Here is a 23,379-nt window from a genome sequence, read left to right as displayed (position 1 = left end):
TTATTTTCAGGTGCTGCATGCACATGTACTGAACCTAAAAGTGCATTCAAGTATTCATCTGATATTTACATGTACATGTAAGTGCTCAGGGCGCTGATTGTCACTATCACAGCAGAAAAAATCATTATCCTGGCCTGTACATGTACATGTACCTTTAGAAATTATTGCAAATCAACCTTTTTGGGGTGGAAGGGCCCGTTGACTTGCCCTTGGAATGTTTTTTACCCATATTAGTGATATTTAGATTTGTATGTCGTATTAGATGACTGCTACATGACTTCTATGAGATGACGTCATTTTGAGGCCTGCCATAGGCATCAGGTTCTCACCCTTGTCTTTCAGAATTGAGAACCTCGCCACCTCCATTCTGCCGTTCTCCTAAATCATAGTCGACGTGCACGTAAGTGACGTAGTTTCAACCGCTCAAGCTCAGAATGAAGATCAACCTTTCCCTTTAATATAAACTCAGATTTCAGTGATTTTTCACAAAATTAAAGTTGTACAATGCCTTTAATGTTTATCATATTAAAATTTTGATGTTGATTCTCCCAACATTGTCTAAGTTCATTGACCCTAAATGAACTTTGACCTTGGTCATGTGACCTGAAACTCAGGCAGGATGTACTGTACATGTACTTGATCAACCAAGTTTCATGAACTACATGTAGGTCCATCCATCGTTACGCAGTCATTTAAAAAACTTAACCTTTGGTTAAGATTTGGTGTTGACGCAGTCGCCGTCAGAAAAACAGCGCCTACATCTGCTATGCAGGTGAGACAAAAATGACTCACCAACCCTTATTTTTCCCTGTTATGGCAAACAACATTTTTCTTGAAACGACTGCAAGTGACAATTTGTCTAAAGACTCAGTGGTGTAATTAACCAGAAATGAGTTATGGAACAAAAATTCTTAAAAGATGCCAGTGCGCGAAACAAAATTTTGGCCTACAGGTAAAGTACGAAAATGTAAACAAAAATGTAATTTTCTGATCATGGATTCTGACATAATATGCAGGATATGTCACATTTTACCTCTTTTCTATAATTCCGTTTTCTTGCTACAGTGTGTATTTCTCCTTTTTTTTCATGCTCGTGAAAATGTTTGGGCATACATGGCCCCCAAGCCCCCCCCCCCAAAAAAAAAACTGCATGCCAGAGACAGACTATGCCTATGGCCCGTATTCTGAACCTACATAGGTTTAAAATTATTAAACCCTGGTTTTAAGTTGTGGTTTTAATGGGTAGCCAATCGGGGCACAAATCTCTTTTAGTACAATTTATCAACTCACACGACACTCAAATCATTCATAACTGGAATGAAAACTGAAGTATTTTTCTTCATTATACAAGCAAATGCAAACAAAACTGCAAACATAAAGTATACAATGTAACCAGATTTTTAAGTTTTTGGCTCCCCATAATTCTAGCACAGAGTTAGACTGGAGTTTATTAAAGTTAAACCTGACCTCAGAATATGGGCCTATGTAGAATAGAAATGTACCGTGTACATACATGAGAACGTGCAGAACATGAATCTCAACTGTTGCACAGGCATCACCCTTGACATTCAGACAAGGGGATAATGGCCCCATGAATAATTTATGTGTCATTGATCACCAGGGCTTGCCTTTAATGTCAAAGAACTTTAACGGTGATGGTAACTCGTGCATCTATCAATCGGGGTGAATTTCCATCTTAATTCCGTCAAAATAAGATTCATGCATGCTACATGTATTTCTATTAGCAAAAATTTGACTAAATAATCACTTTGTCTGCTGAGGAGAGTGTAATTACTGACGTAAAGGAAAGGTGCAATAGACACCGTTCTCACTACGTTCCTATTATACTGGAAACTATGTAGTTTAGTGGAAACTACAAGTAGTTTGACGCGTAGTGAGAACGGTCGAAGCGGTCTTGGAAGCAATCTTCTAAACCAGTTCGGAAAACCACCTCGCGATGTAGTAATTCAAGATTGCTTTGCCTTGTAAAACTGGTTTTAGCGTGAGGACACAACCACTCTTCGGGAAGCGATCTTCACACGTTTTGAGCGCGATAATCCATCAGCAGAATGCCTACGCCGCAGTTTTTAATTTTGTGCGAAATGTGTTTTCCCACTGACAGCGTTTCCATAGCAACAAGATCGCTTCACATGAAGTGATTTTGAAAACCACTTTCATATACATGTACAACTGTAGGGCAAAATGGGGGAGATAGAGAATAGCAAAACAAATGGGAGAGACATTAAAGACTGCCTTTAGTTTTTGTGGATTCCCAAAAAGTGCACATTACTATTTAATTCCAAAACGTATGCTCCAAAATGGTTGTGGTGATTTTCCCCTTTATTTTGCATATTTCACATTATCTCCTCCTGACCTTGACATGTGGTGTGAATTATGTTTTCCCCCATGACATACATGTAGGCCTATGTTGTGCTCAGAAGGAGGCAAGATGCGATTTGAAAGATGAGGAAAATCTGATAATTTGTGTACAAAACAAATGGAGAGTTGTCCACAAAATCAGCCATTTTGAAGCACGTTTGCCAATTTGAGGATCCCCATAGAAAGTACAAGACTTTTCAAGCATCCATATTAAACTTGCTTATTTCAAAACCAATTTTTATGAAACTTGGTTTAAATTGTTCATCTTGTTTTAGTCTTTTCAATAAGGTTGAGCTTCTCTTCTTGAGTTTTGGTTTCCTAGCAAAATAAAACTTAAATATTTGTGAAACATCATCCAGGTTGGTAATTACATGTATTGATTTAACACTGTGTAAAATACTACATCAAGAACACTTCAAGGTCAAGTCCACCTCAGAAAAATGTGAATCAATAGAGAAAAATCAGACAAGCAAAATGCTGAAAATTTTATCAAAATCGGATGTAAAATAAGAAAGTTATGACATTTCAAAGTTTTGCTTATTTTCAACAAAATAGTTATATGAACGAGCCAGTAACATCCAAATGAGAGAGTCGATGATGTCACTCACTCAATATTTCTTTTGTTTTTTATTGTTTGAATTATACAATATTTCGATTTTTACGAATTTGACGATTAGGACCTCCTTGCCTGAAGCACAAAATGTTACAATAATGGAATTCCACGTGTTCAGGGAGGAATGAAACTTCATTTCACATGACAAGGACAAGAAAATAACAATATTTCATATTTCCATATAATGAAATACAAAAGAAATAGTGAGTGAGTGATGTCATCAACTCTCTCATTTGGATGTAACTGGCTCGTTCATGTAACTATTTTGTTGAAAATAAGCGAAACTTTAAAATGTCATAACTTTCTTATTTTACATCCGATTTTGATGAAATTTTCAGTGTTATGCTTGTTGAATTTTTCTCTTTTTATTCAAATCAAGTTTTTGTTGGGGTGGACTTGTCCTTTAATGAAAGACGATGGGGATCTGATCCCTGTCTTACAAAGAGTTACGATTGATCCAATCAATCGTAACTCTATTTGCACAAAGAGTTACGATTGATCCAATCAATTGTAACTCTATAGACATCCATAAAGTGTCATAATTTTTTCTAAAGGAAATTTTATACAAAATGTCCTTTGTATACAAAGGAGATAACACCAAATCAATCAATTTATGGATATACATTCATATCTAGAATTTTTTTGGAAAAAACATGCATTTTATATGTTGACTTTGCTGGCTTTCCAAAGTTGCAATTGATCGGATCAAGCGTAACTCTTTGTAAGACGGGGCCCTGCTTTATTCAAGTGAAAGATATGCGGTAATGACTACATTGTACACCGCTTAAACCCTGTAATACGAAATCAGCCCACTCCTAAATTATACTTCATCTGTAAATTTTAGTCCTAACTCAATACACTGTATGCCACAAGTGCCTCCACTCAGTCCTGAGGCTAATACAATGTACATTACCACTATAAAGGGCATACACAAATGTAAACTCTACATGTATATAAAGCAACACATACAATTTGCTTTCAGGATTAAATTTCAGTCAGAATACTGATCTAATTGACGTTTTTACTAGAGCTTTCTTAAGCACTGTTCAGCAACTATGTTTGTGTATAATTCTATAGACATGGCAAAGCTACAGAGTATATAAAGCTGCAAAGGTCAACTGGATTATACAGCACTGTTTAAAAAAGCTACCATTATTTATTCACCACAAAAATTGTAATACACTGTACAACAGTCATCATGATTATCAACAGGCAATAAGAAGAGCAGTGATGGTCTACATGTATCAGTCAGGAGTACAGGATCTTTCTTCCAATACATGTCCATTTTCATTCCAATTCTGTTCCTCATGAATCTTTATTTGTACTGTATGCACTACAGATACATGATGTTTGATTAAAAGGTATAGTAATAAGGGTCATACAATACCTATTTGTTGAACACTGTAGAAAAAGCCCTCCTTCGGCTTCAGTTCTCCAAGAGCCAAAGCGAGATCTACTATCATGGGTAAGGTTTGGTCAAAGAACAGTATCCGCTCCTCCCGCGTTGCGATGACCTCCAGGAAATTGACCAATCCAGCCAGGACTGTCGCTGCCCTGGTCCTGCGAGTATCTGCCGACTTAGCACCACCATGGATAAGAGCGTAGATGTGATCCATGATAGGTATGGCTTCTGACACATTGGACACCCTCTTCAGTCTGGTCAGGGCTCCCTGGACCAAGGGCCATGTCTCTAGGTCACAGGGAAGTACCACAGGAACCTTGCTTGGATCCCTCTGGAGGGAAGGGTGTGGAGATACTTTCTCAGTAACCATGGCGATGGAGAAATGATGCGGGGATAAGCGACAAGAGTGTGATGTCACAAAAGGTTCAGTCTTGTCTTCAGGATTGGTTTCTTGGCCTGAATATCCTCAATGATCAACATTTTCCATCTGCAGAAGGAGCAAAGAAAAACATGTATCAGTTCTTGTACAACACATCTACATGTATCACATTTTCATAGATCTACTATCTAAAGGGCTTGTCAACATTAAAAACACTAGAAAGAGACCGACATGTACATGTACAGTAGTGGCTAAGTTCAACTACATGGTAATAAATTTAAACTTGATCTGTGATCTCAACCATATGCCTGTCAATTGAGAGAATAATATTTATACAAAGCAAAGGGAACATTTTCATACAAAGTAACAATTGTTTGGCACATGAATCTTGCATCAGTGATACTGCAATCAAGATTCTACACTACTGTAGAAGTCATAACTCCATACCTAATCCTACATACATGTATATACATGTAGATGTAGTAAATCACTAAACAAGAATTAATTCCTCATAAAAAAAAATGCATGGAGAGGAGATTGCTACACTGGGTCAGCTAAAAAGGATGTTCAGCATTTGGAGCAACATGGAATTTGTACTTCGGAAAATAAGTAAAATAAAAAATATTAAACTTTTCATACAAGATTGACAAAATGGGCATAACACACCTATTTGCAAATTTGCAAAATGCTGTTCATGAAAAAAAAATTTAAGTACATGTACATGTGTACATATATCCTAATTTTTGCAGAATTTCATATCAAACATTCCTGATACACCCTGAGAAGACGGGGGGCTGATTCAGCCCCCCCCCCCCTCGACATTTTTCACGATAAATCCGCCCCGCAAAATTTTTAGTTTGTGTCACTCACTGACTTTTTACTGTCAAGTCTCACCCAACTTTTGGGACCAAAATTGTGACCCCCAGGTACGCGATTCCAAAATTACGCAACATTTTGGAAGTGCATGCAGACCCAAAATTGCTCAAAAACGTGAATTTGTGTACAAATCCAATGCAAATGGTGTTTTTAGCCAAAATTCATAAAATGTATCATATTTTTCCTTTTACTGCTTAAAATCAATTGATTTTATCTTGTTTATGGTCAAAACAAAGTCTCCAACAATTTCCATTGAAAAAACAGCAAAAAACAAAAAGTTGAAAAACACAGAATAAGAAATTTAGAAGACAATTATACATAATAAATGTGATGTTGATGATTTTTAAATAAATTTAATCAGATGCCGATAAAGAGCATATGAAACAAAAATCAGAATGTTAGGGGCATTATTTTCTTAATTAGAGCAAACTTACATATGATTTTACGCAAAAATTACATGTAACATAATTAATGAGCAATGAGATTTTTCGCAGAATTTGATATTAATTGTAGTTTTGTAGATAATACATGGCCAGGGTACCATGGGTAATACCATGTCAATTTTCGTCACGATCGAGATCATAAGGGGGGGCTGAATCCCCCCCCCTCCCACCTTCGAAATAGCCTATTTACATGTACATGTACATGTAGGGTTAGTCTACAAATGTAGACCCACATCTGCAGTGTGTGTACCTCAGCTGATTCAAAGAGTCTGCATACATGTAGCAGACTAGGTCTACAGAGGCTGCAGAAGGTCTACTGAGGCTCCTTCGCTCGCCCTTTCAGGCTGGTTTGCTTCGCAAACCAGTAGCAGATCCCACCTCACGAGCCATTCAGAGTCTGCATAGCAGACTAATGTAGGGTTAAAGGGGAAGTTCACCCTGAAGAAAACTTTGTTGTAAAAATAGCAGAAAAAATAGTAAAAAATATTGGTGAAGGTTTGAGGAAAATCCGTTAAAGAGTAAGAAAGTTATTAGAGTTCAAAGTTTTGGATTTGTGACGTCATAAACGAGCAGCTGCCCCATGTGTTATGTAATATAAAATGCATGAATTTCAAATTTTTTATGGTTCCTGATGACTTAATTTTGTTTTCTATTCATGATCGGGTGTGAAATGATTTGTCTATTGATATACAAAAGGTACAGTGAAAACCATTCTCAATTTTCTGAAAAAATTACATCTCATCGATTTTTTACCATTCGCTATGTAGGAATGCTGCTCGCATATGACGTCACAAATCAAATAATTGAAATTCTAATAACTTTTTAATTATTTGATGAATTTATCTCAAACCTTCGGCAATATTTTTTATTATTTTTTCTGCTATTTTTACAATAAACTTTTTCTCAGGGTGAACTTCCCCTTTAAGACCTAAGAATTGATAGATCTATGGAACAGCATAGGCCTACACTGTACATGTATATTTTGGCTATTGAGTTGAGAAACTGGTGCTTGTGTACAGGTAATTTACACAATGTACATTCTATTTAGTGCTGCAGCCGAACTGCTGAACCGAACGGAAGTTCGCCGAACTTGGCACTTCCGAACTGGACCGAACCGAAATGAACGCAAAGGCCTGGTTCGGAAGTTTGGTAAAAAAAAAAAAAATGGTAATATGCATTGCGTAAGTGCGATGACTACTACATAAATTTAAGTATGAAATTAAACAAAAAAATATTGGTTAGTGATTGTGCACAAAGAGAATTCCACTCAATATATTTTTAAAATTCACTATGATAGCTCCCATCGCGTCTTTAATTGAACTGTTATCAACTTAAGAATATTTTATTAACATAAATATATTTTTTCTTGATAAAATGAGGGGACATTTTGAAGCTAAACTCGGTATAAAAGTGTGGTGTAATTACGTATTGCCGTAATCGATCGTGATCGTAATCGGACCTAACCATTTTGTATTTAATAAAGAAAAAGAACCAGACATAAATTCATTCCTCGTAAAGTATGACAGTTTTGGTCTCGTGTTTTATCAAATTTTTATCATTTTCAATGTTTTTTATAAACATGTTTTCCTTATAAAATGTGGGGACATTTTAAGCTTAACTCAGCTAAAAAGTGTAGTTGAATTACGTATTGCTGTAATCGGACGTACATTTGTTTTGTATTTAAAAAAAGAAAAAGACAAGACATAAATTAATTCCTTGTGACTGACAAAGTAATGGTAAAGTATATATATTCCACCTTCTGAAATTTCCATATTAATATAAAAGATAAATAAATAAGAGATGAAGGAATGAGGGTGAAATAACAGAAAATATAAAAATTCAAACCAAATCAACGCATGTTCCCTGATCGATGTTTCGCCTTCCGGAAATGGTTGGTAAGCAAAGTTGAAACAGGAAGTCCAAACAACCTGCTCTCGGTTGCTATTATACAGGTAAAATTCGTATTCCGAACTTGAAACGTTTTTCCGTTGTTAATATTTTCTTAAAAGTGGTTTAATCTGGTCAATTACTGAAAATGAAATGATAAATTATCAGTTCCGTCTTAGTTCCGACGATCAACGCCGAGTGATTTCACAACACTAAAATACACAGTACAGTCCCAAGTACTCATTTTCGTGTTGGAAATATGTTTGAAGTCATGTAGCGTCGATCTTTCTGGACCAAGAATGGACTGATATTTTATCTTTTTAAAGTAATTCATTGACCAGATTTTACCACTTTTCAGAAAATAGGGACTTTCTAAAACACTCATATTCTTTGGAATGTGAATTTTACCGGTATAATAACAGTTGAGTGGAGGTTGTTTGTCTACTGTTTCGACATTCCCGATCAACACTTTCCAATTTGAGAGCTGCGTTGGCAATGACATCGTAATCGATCATGATCATAGCTACATGAAATAATCATGAAAAAAAATATTCTGATCTTTGTAATTCTGTTTCTGTCTTGATTCTCTCATTATCAATATTTTTTTCTTTTGTTTTTTTTAATTTTCATTTTAAAAATGAAAGTAGAAATGCAACCGTTATTTTTTGTTTAAAGATTAAAACAAAAGAAAGTTCAACAATTTTCATAACTCTTCTTTTTAGAAACAAAATTTATTATAAATATATGACAGATCATCCTGGAGAACACTTGTTTGTGGGTCGGTGATCTTTATTTTTTATATGTTAAATTTAATTTGGCATGTATTGCCGAACCAAAGTTCGGAAAAAAATTGCCGAACCGAACCCGAACATGCCGCCTGACTTGCAGCACTAGTTCTATTCCACCGAGATATGCCCCCCCCCCCATTAAATGAAAAAATGACCAAAATCCTATTTGGTATTTGTAAACAAAAATATTTCTAATTTGTTAGGAATTACTTGAAATAAACTAACATGGACTTGGGTATAAGTATGTAATGCAGGGAATAATTTTCCTGGTATCTCATCACAATTTGCTCCATATTTTTAAAGACTGCTACGCATAAAGTCTTTTGTATAGCATATTTTTACATACATGTAGGACTGTACATTACTTACATGTACATGTAGTTGTGAGCTTTTATTTAATGACAAAAAATGTTACTTAAATTTGTAAAGCAAAATCATTCCCTGACATGTATCTAATGCCAACTACATGTATGGATGTGCAAGCAAAAGCTCTGTAATCAATTATGCAGAAAATATAGGCCTTTAGTACACTAGGACCAGAGATACTGATTACAATTTTTTTTCTAAAACCATGAATTCTGCGTGCATGAGCATATCTTCTACATGTATCTGTATGTATGCAGGAAGGTGAATATTGGATGTCACATGGGAGAGGCTTGGCCGTCACCTGCGCATACTAATCAGAAAACCTGTGCTCCAACATTTTATTAAAAAGCACTGTTCATACACTGTAAGTTCCTCTAAAATCCTCTTAACATACAGTCAAGCCTGTACTGAGAACTAACATGTATCTGAAGTCAAGTTTAGTGGCCTCAGGGATTGTCTCACATTTGAAAGGAATTGTTTTACAACCTGTCTATAAAGGTCACCTGTCCACAATGGCCACATTTTTCTGTTAGCCACAGGCCTGGGAGGGGGGTGGGGCACTCAAATTATTGTTTGATGGGAGGTGTGCCTCGTGAAACTATGAAATGTGGGTCTGAGGAGCTGACTAAAAAAAAGGGTAAAATTCAGGGTCTTGGGAACTAAATATATACTGCGCGATGTGAAAAACAAGGTCTACGGAATGGGATCTCGCGGCACTGCGGGTATGTTGCACCGTACATGTAGGCTGTGCATGCACTAGCAATGCATGGAGCTGCTTCTAGTTTTTTTTTATACATACATGTACAGTGTATGTAGGGAGTTACGAAGCCGTACATGCCTCTCTCGCATGCAGTGCTCGCACTTGACAATTTTGGCAGGGGCGGTGAACTGAGGAACTGAGATGTCTCATAACGGGGATCTTGTGAGCGGGGCTGGGTGGGTTCTGAACTTTACTTTTGTCATTACGAGTACATACACATGTACATCTAGAATACTGAAAATTAAGTCTGGAAAAGGGGTCATCAAAGCGGTGCCGGGTAAAAATGGCAGAGGTAAAAATGGCAAAGGTAAAAATGGCAGAGGTAAAAATGGCAGAGGTAATAATGGCAGAGGTAATAATGGCAGAGGTAAAAATGGCAAAGGTAAAAATGGCAGAGGTAAAAATGGCAAAGGTAAAAATGGCAGAAGTAAAAATGGCAGAGGTAAAAATGGCAGAGGTAAAAATGGCAAAGGTAAAAATGGCAGAGGTAAAAATGGCAGAGGTAAAAATGGCAGAGGTAAAAATGGCAAAGGTAAAAATGGCAGAGGTAATAATGGCAGAGGCAAAAATGACAGAGGTAAAGATCATGACATGCTAGATCAGCAAGGACAAAAATAGAGCCTTTCCAGTTAATATCAGTCATAATTATTGACCTTGAATGGACTCCTATCGACAAAATAAGTATTATGAACTGATGAGATTTTTTTGGATTTTTTTTTCATCACTTTAGGTCTATACTTTATATCGTTGATATTATTAAACATTTTCATGCCAAAATAATTTCCATAGTGAGTGAAAGGATTTATCTTGGCCAGTTCGTATAGTGGAACAGCACTTAATCACACATACCAAACGAATTGAAATGTAAACACCAATGTGCGCTATCATTAACATACTGAAATAGACGAGTTCGAGATTTCTTTGAACCACTTGCATAACTTATATAACAGAAAAATAAAACGTTCTGTAATAAAAGTAATTTTACATATTTTAACATCATAACCGATCCGAATAAATATTGATGTGATACGTATTTTAGTTTAATGTAAATTATGTAATAATAACAACTAGTGCTCATTTTTCAGAGTAATACCTCATTGCAGCTAGTCCAAGTGGATGTCAGGTTCCTTAACTAGTTTCTATGGTAACGGGTACCGCATGAATTTTGAAATGTGTAGCGAATCAGGGATTTAAATTTCTAGGTATTTCTTAGGTACCATTCTATCGACCTGTTTTAAAGGGGAAATTCACACTGACAAATGGTTTACTGTAAAAATAGCAGAAAAATATTTTGGTGAAGGTTTGCAGAAAACCCATCAAAGATTAAAAAAGTTAGGCTATTAGAAGCTTGAGTTTTTGATCTGTGACGTCATATACCAGTAACTACCCCGTATTTTATGCACCAAAATGTCTACTTTTCAATTTCTTAATCAGTGGTTCACGTTTGCTAAAAAAAATCTTTCAGGAGCGGATGCAAATTATTTGTATGTTAATATACTTAAGGTACAATTAAAACCATTTTCATTTTTTTTTAGAAAATGACATTTCATTGATATTTTTTATTACACCATATATGGGGAAAACTGCTCGCAGATGACGTCCCAATTAACATCTATAATTTAGTAGCTTTTTAAATCATTGATGGATTCCCTAAAACCCTCACCAATATCATTTTAATAAACTTTATGTCAGTGTGAATTTCCCCTGTAATGGATTAAGTACAATATTTGGGATCCAAAGTGTTCTTCAAATTTGAATATTAGAAGAGCGATTTGACATGAGAAGGTCGTGTATGTAAGTCCAGGAAAAAAAATACCAACTCAAGTGTTATCCTTTTTACCTCTGCCATTTTTACCTCTGCCATTTTTACCTTTGCCATTTTTACCTCTGCCATTTTTACCTCTGCCATTTTTACCTCTGCCATTTTTACCTCTGCCATTTTTACCTCTGCCATTTTTACCTCTGCCATTTTTACCTTTGCCATTTTTACCTCTGCCATTTTTATCTTTGCCATTTTTACCTCTGCCATTTTTACCTCTGCCATTTTTACACCGAGCCATAAAAGCGGTACATCCCCGTACCACCAAATTATGTGAGTGCCTCCCCCCAGGCAGGTGCATACAATATTCATATTGGATTATATTAACAAAAGGAAAATTTGATTTAAGAAGTTTTTTCACATCAAAACCAAATGATATTGTGTACATGCACATTACCCAATGCCATATTCATCCAAATTAAATAGCGAGACCAAATGATATTGTGTACATGCATGTATATCCACGTGTACATGTAAAGTACAGCTCTGTTCATGCGATGAAATAATACAATGTTTTTTTTACATGAAGGCCATGTACATGCACATGTACAAGAAATGCAAATGAAACAGAGTTCCGATTTTAATTTTTAAAAAAATAGTCTTGTACTCTCTGTATCTCACTATTAAAGGGATGGTTCAAGCTGGAGATATATATCTCAATAAATAGAGTAAAATAAAATAGAGCAAAATTCTTAAAATTTGATCAAAATTGGATATCAAATTGAATTTGAAAGATTAGCATTATTCAGGTGAAACAGTTCTTGGCATGTCTCATGAATATAGGTTGGCTGATGATGTCATATCCCCACTTGTTCTTCTGTATTTATGAAATTAGGTTTACTAAAAAAATTTCTTCCAAGAACTAAAACAATTAGATTGACAAATGAAGAGCATTAGTTATTTATTGCCGCAACTTATTTCATCATAATGGAGACACAATACACACGTATGAAAAAATGAAAAAATTATGATTTCATATAACATAAGAAAAGGGAAAGTGGGGATGTGACATTATCAGCCCACCTAATATTCATGACAATGTGCATATAACTGTTTCACAAAATATTGACAAAATTTAAAATTCAATAACTTTGTTAGTTTGTTATCTGCATCTGATGAAATTTTTAGCATTTTGCTCTGTGAATTTTACTCTATATCAAAAAGGAAATATTTTCAGCCGGGGCCATCCCATTAATGCTTTTAGTATAAAGCATTAGCTCATAGACAGTACTTCAAAGTTCAATGAAAGATACAGGACTCTATATTACGCAGAAAAGGAGAACAGAAAGAGATAAAAAATGGTGCTACTTTTTAGTAATGGGTGGAAATGGAAAAGATACATTTGTAGAAGAGAAACCATCTTAGACTTTTTGTAGGAGAAACAATTATTTACAAAGCTTCTGGAGGTGTGTGGCAGGATATCTTATTGGCGGGGGGGGGGGGGCAAAATGATCTAAAAGTGATTTTTTTAATAGTTATTACGGTACCAGTACTTTTTATCACCACAGACTCTCTTTTTAATTAGAAAAAAATTCAAAAATTCAGTTTAGTTTTGGGCCAAGGCCTTTTTTTCATGATGAATATAACTTAAATCTAGGGCAAGTCCAAGAATTTGCACGCATTACGTATGGGACATTTCAGAGGCTTTAACGACCTGAAAAATAGTGTTAAATGACTTTGATTAGATTGAATTCCCTCATGATGGTAGACATCTAGGAGAAGAATAATCATGCAAAAAATTGTGACATATGACCTTGACCTTTTAGAGAGAAAAGATGTGCCGTTACGTATGGGACGCAGAAAAAATTCAATTTTTACAACATTTTTTTCAAGTTGAGAATTCTCTGAAAGTATTTCATTTGACAACTTGTAACTCGGTGTGATAGAAGTCACAATAAGGCAAGTTTCATGCCATAAGCCAAATCCCTCTAATTACAGACTCTAATTAAACAAATTAATGACATGTTACGTATGGGACAGTTACGTATGGGACATTTTGTCCCCATAGAGAATGTACACAAATTTCCCTATAATTTAAAAAATTGAAATAATTTGAAATATGGAAATAACAAGAGTTTCTTTCTTTTAAAATGTTCTATTGAGACATATTTAATATGACTGAAAGGGAAATTAGCCATTTCAATAATTTTTTTTCTTGTTTTTCATGGTTTTATGAATTTCTAATGTATTTCTATTGTTTTTTATTTTTTTCATATTTTTCCATTTTCACAATTTTTTCACTTTGTTTTCATTTATGAGTATTCATAACAAATCAGTCTTTAAAAACTAAAGAAAAGGTAAATAATCACTATTTAGAGCACTCTTGAAATTTGTTTTTCTCCATTCACTTTGTACACAAATCTCCCCATTGACATTGTGTGTAAATGTCCCATACGTAACTATTTTTTAATTAACAATTTTTTAATTAACTTTTAATTAAAAAGTAAACTCTATTTCTTAAACTTTTTGTGGTATAACATTTTTATACTCAATAAATTAGAAATTCCCAGAGATGCAGCAATGCAAGTATTGTATTATGAGAAATAACTTTATAAAAATCCTCAAAATGTTACGTACATTGTATGGGACATTCCATCCTTGGACAAGACCTAATTTGCATAATTAATTAGATGATACCACTTTTTTCCCCAAAAAAGTAAAAAGATGTTAGGGGGTCCATGTACATGTATGACTAAATCTTAGAAGTTTTGTTTTCATTTTCTATGAGTTTTTATAATTGTCCCATACGTAACGCCCAATTTACTCAAGCATTTTGGACTCTTGTTCATCCCCTCGAATCTGTCTCACGCCACTTGTTCACTGCTACCATCTGGCCTGTGGAGAATCTACAGGTATGACTATGGTATGCCAATGCAGTATACTTTAAAAAATCATTAAAATATCACTTTTGTGACCAAAATTACTAATTTCCATACAGTTTTAATTTATTTATCATTAGTAATGTGGGAATAATTTTTGTATTCACCAGAGCGCTCAAAAACTTGAATTTTGGGCATATTTTTGTGTACGCCCTCTATTGGTGGAAAGTAATATGGCAAGAAAATTTTCATTTTTTTATCTCTATTTTTAATTAAGAAAAAACAATATAAAGAACCAAATTTAAATAAGAGCTAAGTGGTATAAATTAACAGGTCTAATGGAAACTGTCAGTGTAAAAAAATCAAGCATTTGCCCCAAAGAAAAAGAGAAAATAAGCCAAACATTGCCACCCTTATTTTGTCACACATGGAGATATAACTGAGAACAAGGTTATAATTATTATAACCTTGTTCATTGAATGAGTGTCTCACGCAACTATCACAGCCAATCCTCATAATCATATACATTGTACACAATGTCTGTGATCTCACTCAGATTCACAGAAAATCTCACGCATAGCACTAGCTGCCTGGTCTTTGAACTTGGCATCTCTCATGTCTCTGCGTCGCGTCGGGGGGATTTTGCATTGTTAGTGTTACTCCCCCAATGGTGGCTGCACGATAGCGAGCCATATGTGTACGAGGAGAAAAAAAAATGTTTAAAAACTCCTTGAAACAGGCGGCTGCCAGCTGTCTACAATTGACGTTAGTTATTATAGTCCAGCATCAGTGAAGCCCATTCATGTTAGCAGTTTGCTCCATAATGCATAATTGCTCTGCGGCTGCATCGGCGGTGTCACACACAACGTTCCCGATCCGAACGATGATTGGCATGATGATGTCATATAAAAGTTATATCGACCAAACTACCTAACTTAATCATCTTGAAAAAGAAGAAATTAATGAAGGTCATACTCACCAATGACTTGTAATGAGGATAAACGAATGACTAAAATCGAATAGAAATTCCTTGAGCAGCAATCCTACTTCGTTCGCTTGAAAACAACCGCGGCTACATACGGTACCGGTACGTGTATCTTTTAGTTTTACGGTACCGGTTCGGTACGTTTTATTTGCATGGATCCGGATATGGTGATATTGGGATCCGGAAAGGATGGGTCAATCAAGGGGGGGGGGCGGAGGTGATGATGGGGATCTAAAAGTCTAGAAAGAGGTTGGTGATAATATGAAAATAGTCTTACTTGTAAACATGTTAACATGCGTTTCAGAAATTGGTAAATTGAGTCAGACCCGGAGCTGTCCGGGGAGCTGTACAGGTTTTTTTTTTAATTGTTTGTTTATTTCCCCCACAATTACAATTTGGGTTGGCAGCAACGCAACATAACAGGTTGACAGGTCACTTTAGAAAAACCCCGAGAAAAACACGAAGATGACCAAATTTTGAACCGTTTACAAATAATGATGCCTACCATTGACTATGAAAGAGTTTTGGTTTCTTTGGACTCTTGCCCAGGACTAAAATCCAGTTAAAACCAATTAGAGCAAAACCAATTGAAACCAGTTGGCCAACTGGTTTCAATAGGGAAATTGGAACAACTGGTTCCAATTGAAAACCAGTTGCCAATTGGTTCCAGTTAAAACCAATTGGGCAACTGGAACCAGTTGGCAATTGGTTTCAATTGGTTTCCAATTGGTTCCAGTTGTTCCAATTTCCCTATTGAAACCAGTTGAATCCAATTGTAGGTAACTGGTTTCAATTGGTTCCAGTTGAAACCAATTGGAGGCAACTGGTTTCAACTGGAACCAGTTGAAACCAATTGATTTCCAACTGGATCCAATTGGAACTTCCAGTTGGAATGAACTTAATTAGTTACAAATTAATTAACACTTGCACTAACTATTGCTCATGTCAACACAGAAGCAGTGTTATGCCTGTATATACCAATGTAAAGGGCATTGATAAAATGCAGACTTTCATATGTACATATTTATATGGAAGATCTTCAAATATATGTATTTTTATTTGATGCAATTTGGTAACAGTTATTGGTGTACTAATTATCTTTTAATCTATTCTAATTATAATCTATAACATTTATGAACATGGTTTTCACTGCTAAGTATTCCAAACACTTATCTTAAAAAAGTGTGGTACTTCAAATTAACAAAAATCAACAGATATATTGTAAATTATGATGAATCTCATAAAAACATTAATTTGTGCACACTGGCAGAAAATATGCAAATTAACTGGTTTCAATTGGATCCAGTTGGGTAACTGGAAAATTTCCAATTGGAAACCAATTGGAAATCATTTCCAGTTACCCAACTGGATCCAGTTAGGATTTCCAGTTACCAAACTGGTTCCAGTTTTATTTACAGTTACCCAACTGGTTCCAATTAGAATTCATTTCCAGTTACACATCTTTCCAGTTAGAAGTCATCTCCAGTTACCCGATTGGTTCCATTTAGGATTTCCAGTTACCCAACTGGTTCCAGTTAGAAATCATTTCCAGTTGGAAGTCATTTCCAGTTACCCAACTGGTTCCAGTTAGGAGAAGTTCCAGTTGCCCAACTGGTTCCAGTTAGGATTTCCAGTTACCCAACTGGTTCCAGTTAGAAATTCCAGTTGCCCAACTGGTTCCAGTTAGGATTTCCAGTTGCCCAACTGGTTCCAGTTAGGATTTCCAGTTACCCAACTGGTTCCAGTTAGGATTTCCAGTTGCCCAACTGGTTCCAGTTAGGATTTCCAGTTGCCCAACTGGTTGCAGTTAGGATTTCCAGTTACCCAACTGGTTCCAGTTAGGATTTCCAGTTACCCAACTGGTTCCAGTTAGGATTTCCAGTTGCCCAACTGGTTCCAGTTAGGATTTCTAGTTGCCCAACTGGTTCCAGTTAGGATTTCCAGTTACCCAACTGGTTCCAGTAAGGATTTCCAGTTGCCCAACTGGTTTCAACTGGAAATTGTTAAATTCCAGTTAAAACCAATTGAAACCAGTTGAAACCAATTGAAACCAATTGAAACCAGTTGGAAATCCAACTGGTTTCAATTGGATTTTGGTCCTGGGTGGCCCTGGGCAGTGAGGGTGCTAAAGCCCCCCCCCCCCTCCGGATCGAGAGGTTTGACCGATAGCACCTTCACTTATTTATTTATTTATTTATTTGTTTATTTATTTATTTAATTATTTATTTATTTATTTATTTATTCATTTATTTATTTATTTATTGACAATTTTTTTTTTTTTTTGGGGGGGGGGGTGATTGTTGTCAAGCTAATCTTAACGAACTAATATACCCTATATGCTTCTTCAAAACCACTGAAGCAGGGCCGTCGCTCAAAGGGGGGGGGGGGCAACTTTGATATCGTCGGTATCCGGCGCTATAGCGCGCGCCGTCGGGAAAAGGAAAAGAAAGGAGAACGAGGAAAGAAAACGGGAAAGAAGAGAAATGAAGGAAAAAAAAGGAAAAACAAAAGAAAGAAATGAAGGAGGAAAAAAAGAAAGAAAGAAAGAAAGAAAGAAGGAAGGAAGGAAGGAAGGAAGGAAGAAAGAAAGAAATGCGGGGATCTGCGCAAGTGAATCCTATATGTTTATGTATATACTGATCACCCCCCCCCTTCATCCTTCTCTGATGTCATATGCTTGTATACTCCACCAAAATCTGTTCTCATGATTAAAAAAATGTTCCTCCAATAAGCTTGATGAATTCCCGATGAATCCGCCCTATGGGGCACAGATCGATTTGCCAATTTTCAAACTTGCTGAGACTTTCTGTTGTTGAAAGATAGTGTAGCACTCAATTACTTCACACTCTTGGAACATCCAAACTTTCCTTTTGTTCTCTTTTTTGATCCCTTTTCTCTTGATCCTCTCCCCCCCCCCCCCATTCTTCTTTCTTTCTTTTTCTCCTCCCCCTGTTTTATTTCTTTTCCTCTCTCTTAACGTTTTCCCTTATTTATCTCTCAATTTCTTTCTCCGCTTTTGCCTACCCGGTGTCCGCAGCCCTATACATGCCCCCACCAGTTTGTTACCCATCATTCAATTGAGGAAAGGGTTGTCGGGTCATCTTGACTGCCGCCCCTATAAAAAAATGCCTAGTGCTGCCCCTGAAATTCAACTATCCTTTGTAATTAAATTCCTATCAAAAAAATTATATACTTTTAATTAATAGCCGTCTTTTTAACTTCTTTTTACCTTTTCATTCTATCTATTGTCACAAGGTTTGGTATGTTAATTGTTCAAGCATTTTGTATTTGATATGTGATATAGCTCAATAACAATTTTGAGGGGGGGGGGGGTGAGTAAACTGTGAGCTCAGTTCCTTGAAAAAATTATATTAGATTTCTGAGGGGTATGTGGTGGGAAGGGTTTAGGGTTTGGCTCAATTACTTTATTCAATTACATAATTGAAAATCGTTCAATTACAATTACTTTCTTTTCGATTACAATTTAAGGTTACTAAAAATTGGAATTAAAGGACAAGTCCACCCCAACAAAATCTTGATTTGAATAAAAAGAGACAAATTCAACAAGCATAACACTGAAAATTTCATCAAAATTGGAAGTAAGATAAGTTATGGCATTTTAAAATTTCGCTTCATTTCACAAAACAGTTATATGCACATCTCGGTCGGTATGCAAATGAGGAACTGATGACATCACTATTTCTTTTGTATTTTATTATATGAAATATTTTTATTTTCTTGTCATTGTCATGTGAAATGAAGTTTCATTCCTCCCTGAACACGTGGAATTCCATTATTTTAATATTTTGTGCTTCAGGCAAGGAGGTCCCAATCGTCAAATTCGTAAAAATTGAAATATTGTATTCAAACAATAAAAAACAAAAGAAATAGTGAGTGACATCATCGACTCTCTCATTTGGATGTAACTGGCTCGTTCATATAACTATTTTGTTAAAAATAAGCGAAACTTTGAAATGTCATACATGTAACTTTCTTATTTTACATCCGATTTTGATAAAATTTTCAGCAGTGTGCTTGTCTGATTTTTCTCTATTGATTCAAATCAACATTTTTCTGAGGTGGACTTGACCTTCAATTATGTAATTGATTAATTACTTTGTAATTGAGCCCAACCCTGGTGGTGGGCATACAATCATTTTATATCTCAGACATACTCACGACAGTTATAGTTCTAGAAACTCCATACCTTTTCTCTGTGCATTTTAACAACTTGTAAAGAACAAAGGAGACAGACGTTTTTTTTTCATTAGGATTATTTATTTATTGCAATATGAATTCCAAGAATACATCATATGTTGTATTCCCTAAAAAATTAACATTTCATAACATTACAGCAGACTGAAGAAGATAAGATATAATATTCCATGTTTCATCTTAAAAGACAAATTGGCATCACCTACTCCATGATATGAATAATAATGATAATAATAATAATAATAACAATAAACAGACTGGAACAATTCAATGTCAGCTTTGACAGCAGGGTTTCATAAAACTTGTTATAACAAATTACGATAACAGTTAAAAGCTACTGAAATCCTTTAATCTAATCTGTTGGCTGATGGTTAATTTGTTAAAGACATTTTGTATTTGTTATCATAACAAGCCTTTACGAAACCGGACACTGATAAAGGAGACTCAGGCAAGAGCAAATTATTTACAAATTATTGTTTATACCCTAAAACAATATACAAAGTTTATTACTGTATGTGTACCACAGCAACATCAAATGACGGTAACCAGTTAGTCTGCAGGCACAGACCTTAAATTTGATTTTTGTAATTCATATAAGGCATAATGCAGAGTCTGAAGTAGTGAGACTATATTCACTATGTACTGTGGCTGACTAGTCTGCAGGTACAGACCCTGATTGAAACTTTGATCAACAAGTGTGTCTCTACGCAAAGACTAGCACACATTCAAAACTTGCTGTGAGCGAAAGGGCCTTCAGTACACATGGCACGAGTAGGCTGCAATTCAGACCCTTTGCTCCAGTGAAGGGTTTGCACAAAGATGCAGAGTTTGGAGTCTAGTCTCCACTCCAGACATTGTATGATAAGTATGGATCTATTTTGGTTCAAGTGTCAAATTTGAGCCTGTGCATGCAGACTAGTCATCAGTTGTCCATGGTGGATTAAAGGAACTTTGATTCTGATCATCATCACTCCCACACTGCAAGAACTCCGGTGTTGATTTAACACCAGCCCGGAATCTATACATGTCCACAACAGAGAAGTACTGAAACAACACCAGTTTGGGATCTACCGTAATCCTTGCTGTTTTAATTCTAATTGGTGTTGTATCAACACCTATCTGGTGTTAGACCAAAACCAAAAAGGTGTAGTTTAACACTTCTCTGGTGTGGACAAATATAGATTCCAGGCTGGTGTTAAATCAACACCGGTGTTTTTGCAGTGTATAGGTAATTCCCATAACTAGATTTGAAGTGGGATGCCTCCCCAGTGTTTCCACTTTGAAGGAAATTACCCGAATTCCGGGAAATCCAGACGTTTTCCAGGTTATTTCCGGGAAATCTGAAAATTACAATGAAACAACAATTAAATATAGCAACTATTAATATTCATGTTATATTTACATGATTTTAACCTCCATACGTAGCTCAAAATTTTTCGCTCACGCTCCGCGCTCGCATTTCATAATGTTGTTCCTATTTTTAAAGAGGGCAGGGACAAAACAAATGCTAAATTCCCTGATTTTTGCCACCTAGAACAAATTTACGCTCGTTGTATTATTGCCCGATTTTCGTTAAAAATCAAACTTGAAAATTCCAGGAAATATATGAATTTCAGGAAATTTGGAATCCAATTTCGGGAAATTTATTTTGGAGCTGTGGAAACACTGTGCCTCCCGTCCCGGAAGGCAATAGGTTGCAAATGAATAGACTAGGAAACTTCTCTATACATTGCAGAACATCTGATTACAGGACTATATATCCTATCCTATATATTCACAGTATTTCTTAAAAAAAAGAGTACTGTTGATATCAAATTCTTTGTCTTTTGGTTCTTTAGAATACAATGAGCATCAAGATGGCTACAATGTTATGAGGTACTTGAAGTACTGACAGTATTTGCAACGGAATCAACAACAACATAATATCATGAAATGAATGGAAACTGAAATAGTTGTGCGAATCTGTGAGAAATTAGGTGTATTCAGGCCCCATTCAGACCGCCTCGAGTGCCAGAGAACCCCCATTAAATCCTGAGAGCTTGTTCAGGCTAAAAAAAAATACCAGATACATTTGTAATTAGTTTGTGCATCTATACTAACCCGAAGCACACCCTCTAAGGGAAGATCAAGGTAAATTAAAATCATACGCAGTAGGGTCTGATTAGCAGGTGAGGCCAAGGTACCTGAACCCCCGCCCCCCCCCCTCCCTCCCTTCCAGCCTAGTGTGCTCAATAATACACATGCCGTGAGTAATATTATTCATAACTGATATACAGATAGCCTAAGTAAGGATCTATAACTACACCAATGTGGATAAGAATACACAAAGCTTGATGTGATAAGGCCAATATTTTGAAGTCGGGTTCAACTTAAACTCAGGTTTAAGTTGTGGTTTAAGTGTGGATAGCCAATTCTTACATAAATCACTAACAGTTTATATATCATATTTCAGCTCATTTGGCTCTCAAATCATTCATAATTGTCTAGGAAGTATAAATAGATGATTGTCTTCACCATTGATGAATCAGGAAAGAGCACAGTAAACATAAGAAACATACAACTTGATTAACTATTGACACTTTTGGCTTCCCATAGTTTTAGCAGAGTTAGACCATGGTCAAAGTTAAACCCGACTTTAGAATACGGGCCTAAATGTCTTGAAAAGGAAAAGTTTGATTCTGTTTAACAATAACAGTTGCTTAGATTACAGAAGCTACATATACATGTGCTGGAAATCCATACTTTACAGTTGTTCACAAATATAAAAAAAGGGAATACAGGTACTTCGTTACTGGTATACAAAAAAAAATATTTTCAAATTCTTTTGAAATGCAAGCACTAAGAAATTGATACAAGGGGTTTTGCAAGAAAATGTTTTCTATCAATTGCAAATATTCTGATGTAATCTTACAGTTGATAAGATTAATTCTAACTTTAGCAAATCAAGTACACATTTTGTTTTAAAGAAATGGTCCGGGCTGGAAATATTTATATCTAATGAGAGTAAAATTTACAGAGCAAAATGTAAATTGGGTAAATTTCATCAAAATTGGATAATTCTTTTTTATTTTTTATACATTTGTAAATGATGTGTCTCCATTATGATGAAAAAAGTTAAACAATAAATAACTAATGCACCTCATCAGTTGTCAATTCTATTGAATCAAAAGAATAAGAGGGGATATGACATCATCAGCCCACCTAAAGAATATTCATAAAGACACGCCTAGAACTGTTTCACCAGAATATTGCAAATATTTGAAATTCAATAACTCTGTTATTTGTTATCCGATTTTGATCAAATTTTCAGAATTTTTCTCTGTGAAATATACTCTTTAAATATAAATATTTCCAGCCTGGACCATCCCTTCAGGCAGAAAAGCAATCATCACAAGTTTTTATCAATTGCAAGACATGATTCATTTAGACTTAGAGACCCAAAATAGACATACAAATGATCACAATATTCTTGCAAATAACTAAGAATACATGAAGACAACATACCAAAGATGATATACACAATTTATGATGATAAAAAATTGCTCGAAAAAGAAAATGAAATATGCAGATAATAAAGTTTGATTTTACATCAGACGATGTATGCAAACTGCTTAGTACTATTAAAAACTACAATTCCTGCCCATGCCA

The 23,379-nt window shown here is 35.4% G+C and overlaps 1 protein-coding gene across 1 annotated transcript in view; it reads right to left on the bottom strand.

The window, feature by feature from the left end:
* The window catches only part of LOC121429684, a 31,828-nt gene extending 16,226 nt beyond the window's left edge, over window positions 1-15,602 (bottom strand). Inside the window, exons 1-2 of the mRNA XM_041626845.1 lie at window positions 15,511-15,602; window positions 4,380-4,881 (exon numbers count right to left, since the gene is read on the bottom strand). Coding sequence (XP_041482779.1) covers window positions 4,380-4,764 — 385 coding nt within the window. The 5' untranslated portion in view covers window positions 4,765-4,881; window positions 15,511-15,602. The remainder of the gene's footprint in view (window positions 1-4,379; window positions 4,882-15,510) is intronic.
* Window positions 15,603-23,379: the final 7,777 nt, after the last annotated feature.

This window comes from Lytechinus variegatus, chromosome 16 (assembly GCF_018143015.1).
Source record: "Lytechinus variegatus isolate NC3 chromosome 16, Lvar_3.0, whole genome shotgun sequence".
Classification (NCBI taxonomy): Eukaryota; Metazoa; Echinodermata; class Echinoidea; order Temnopleuroida; family Toxopneustidae; genus Lytechinus; species Lytechinus variegatus.
This window is presented reverse-complemented; position numbering and strand designations above follow the sequence as displayed.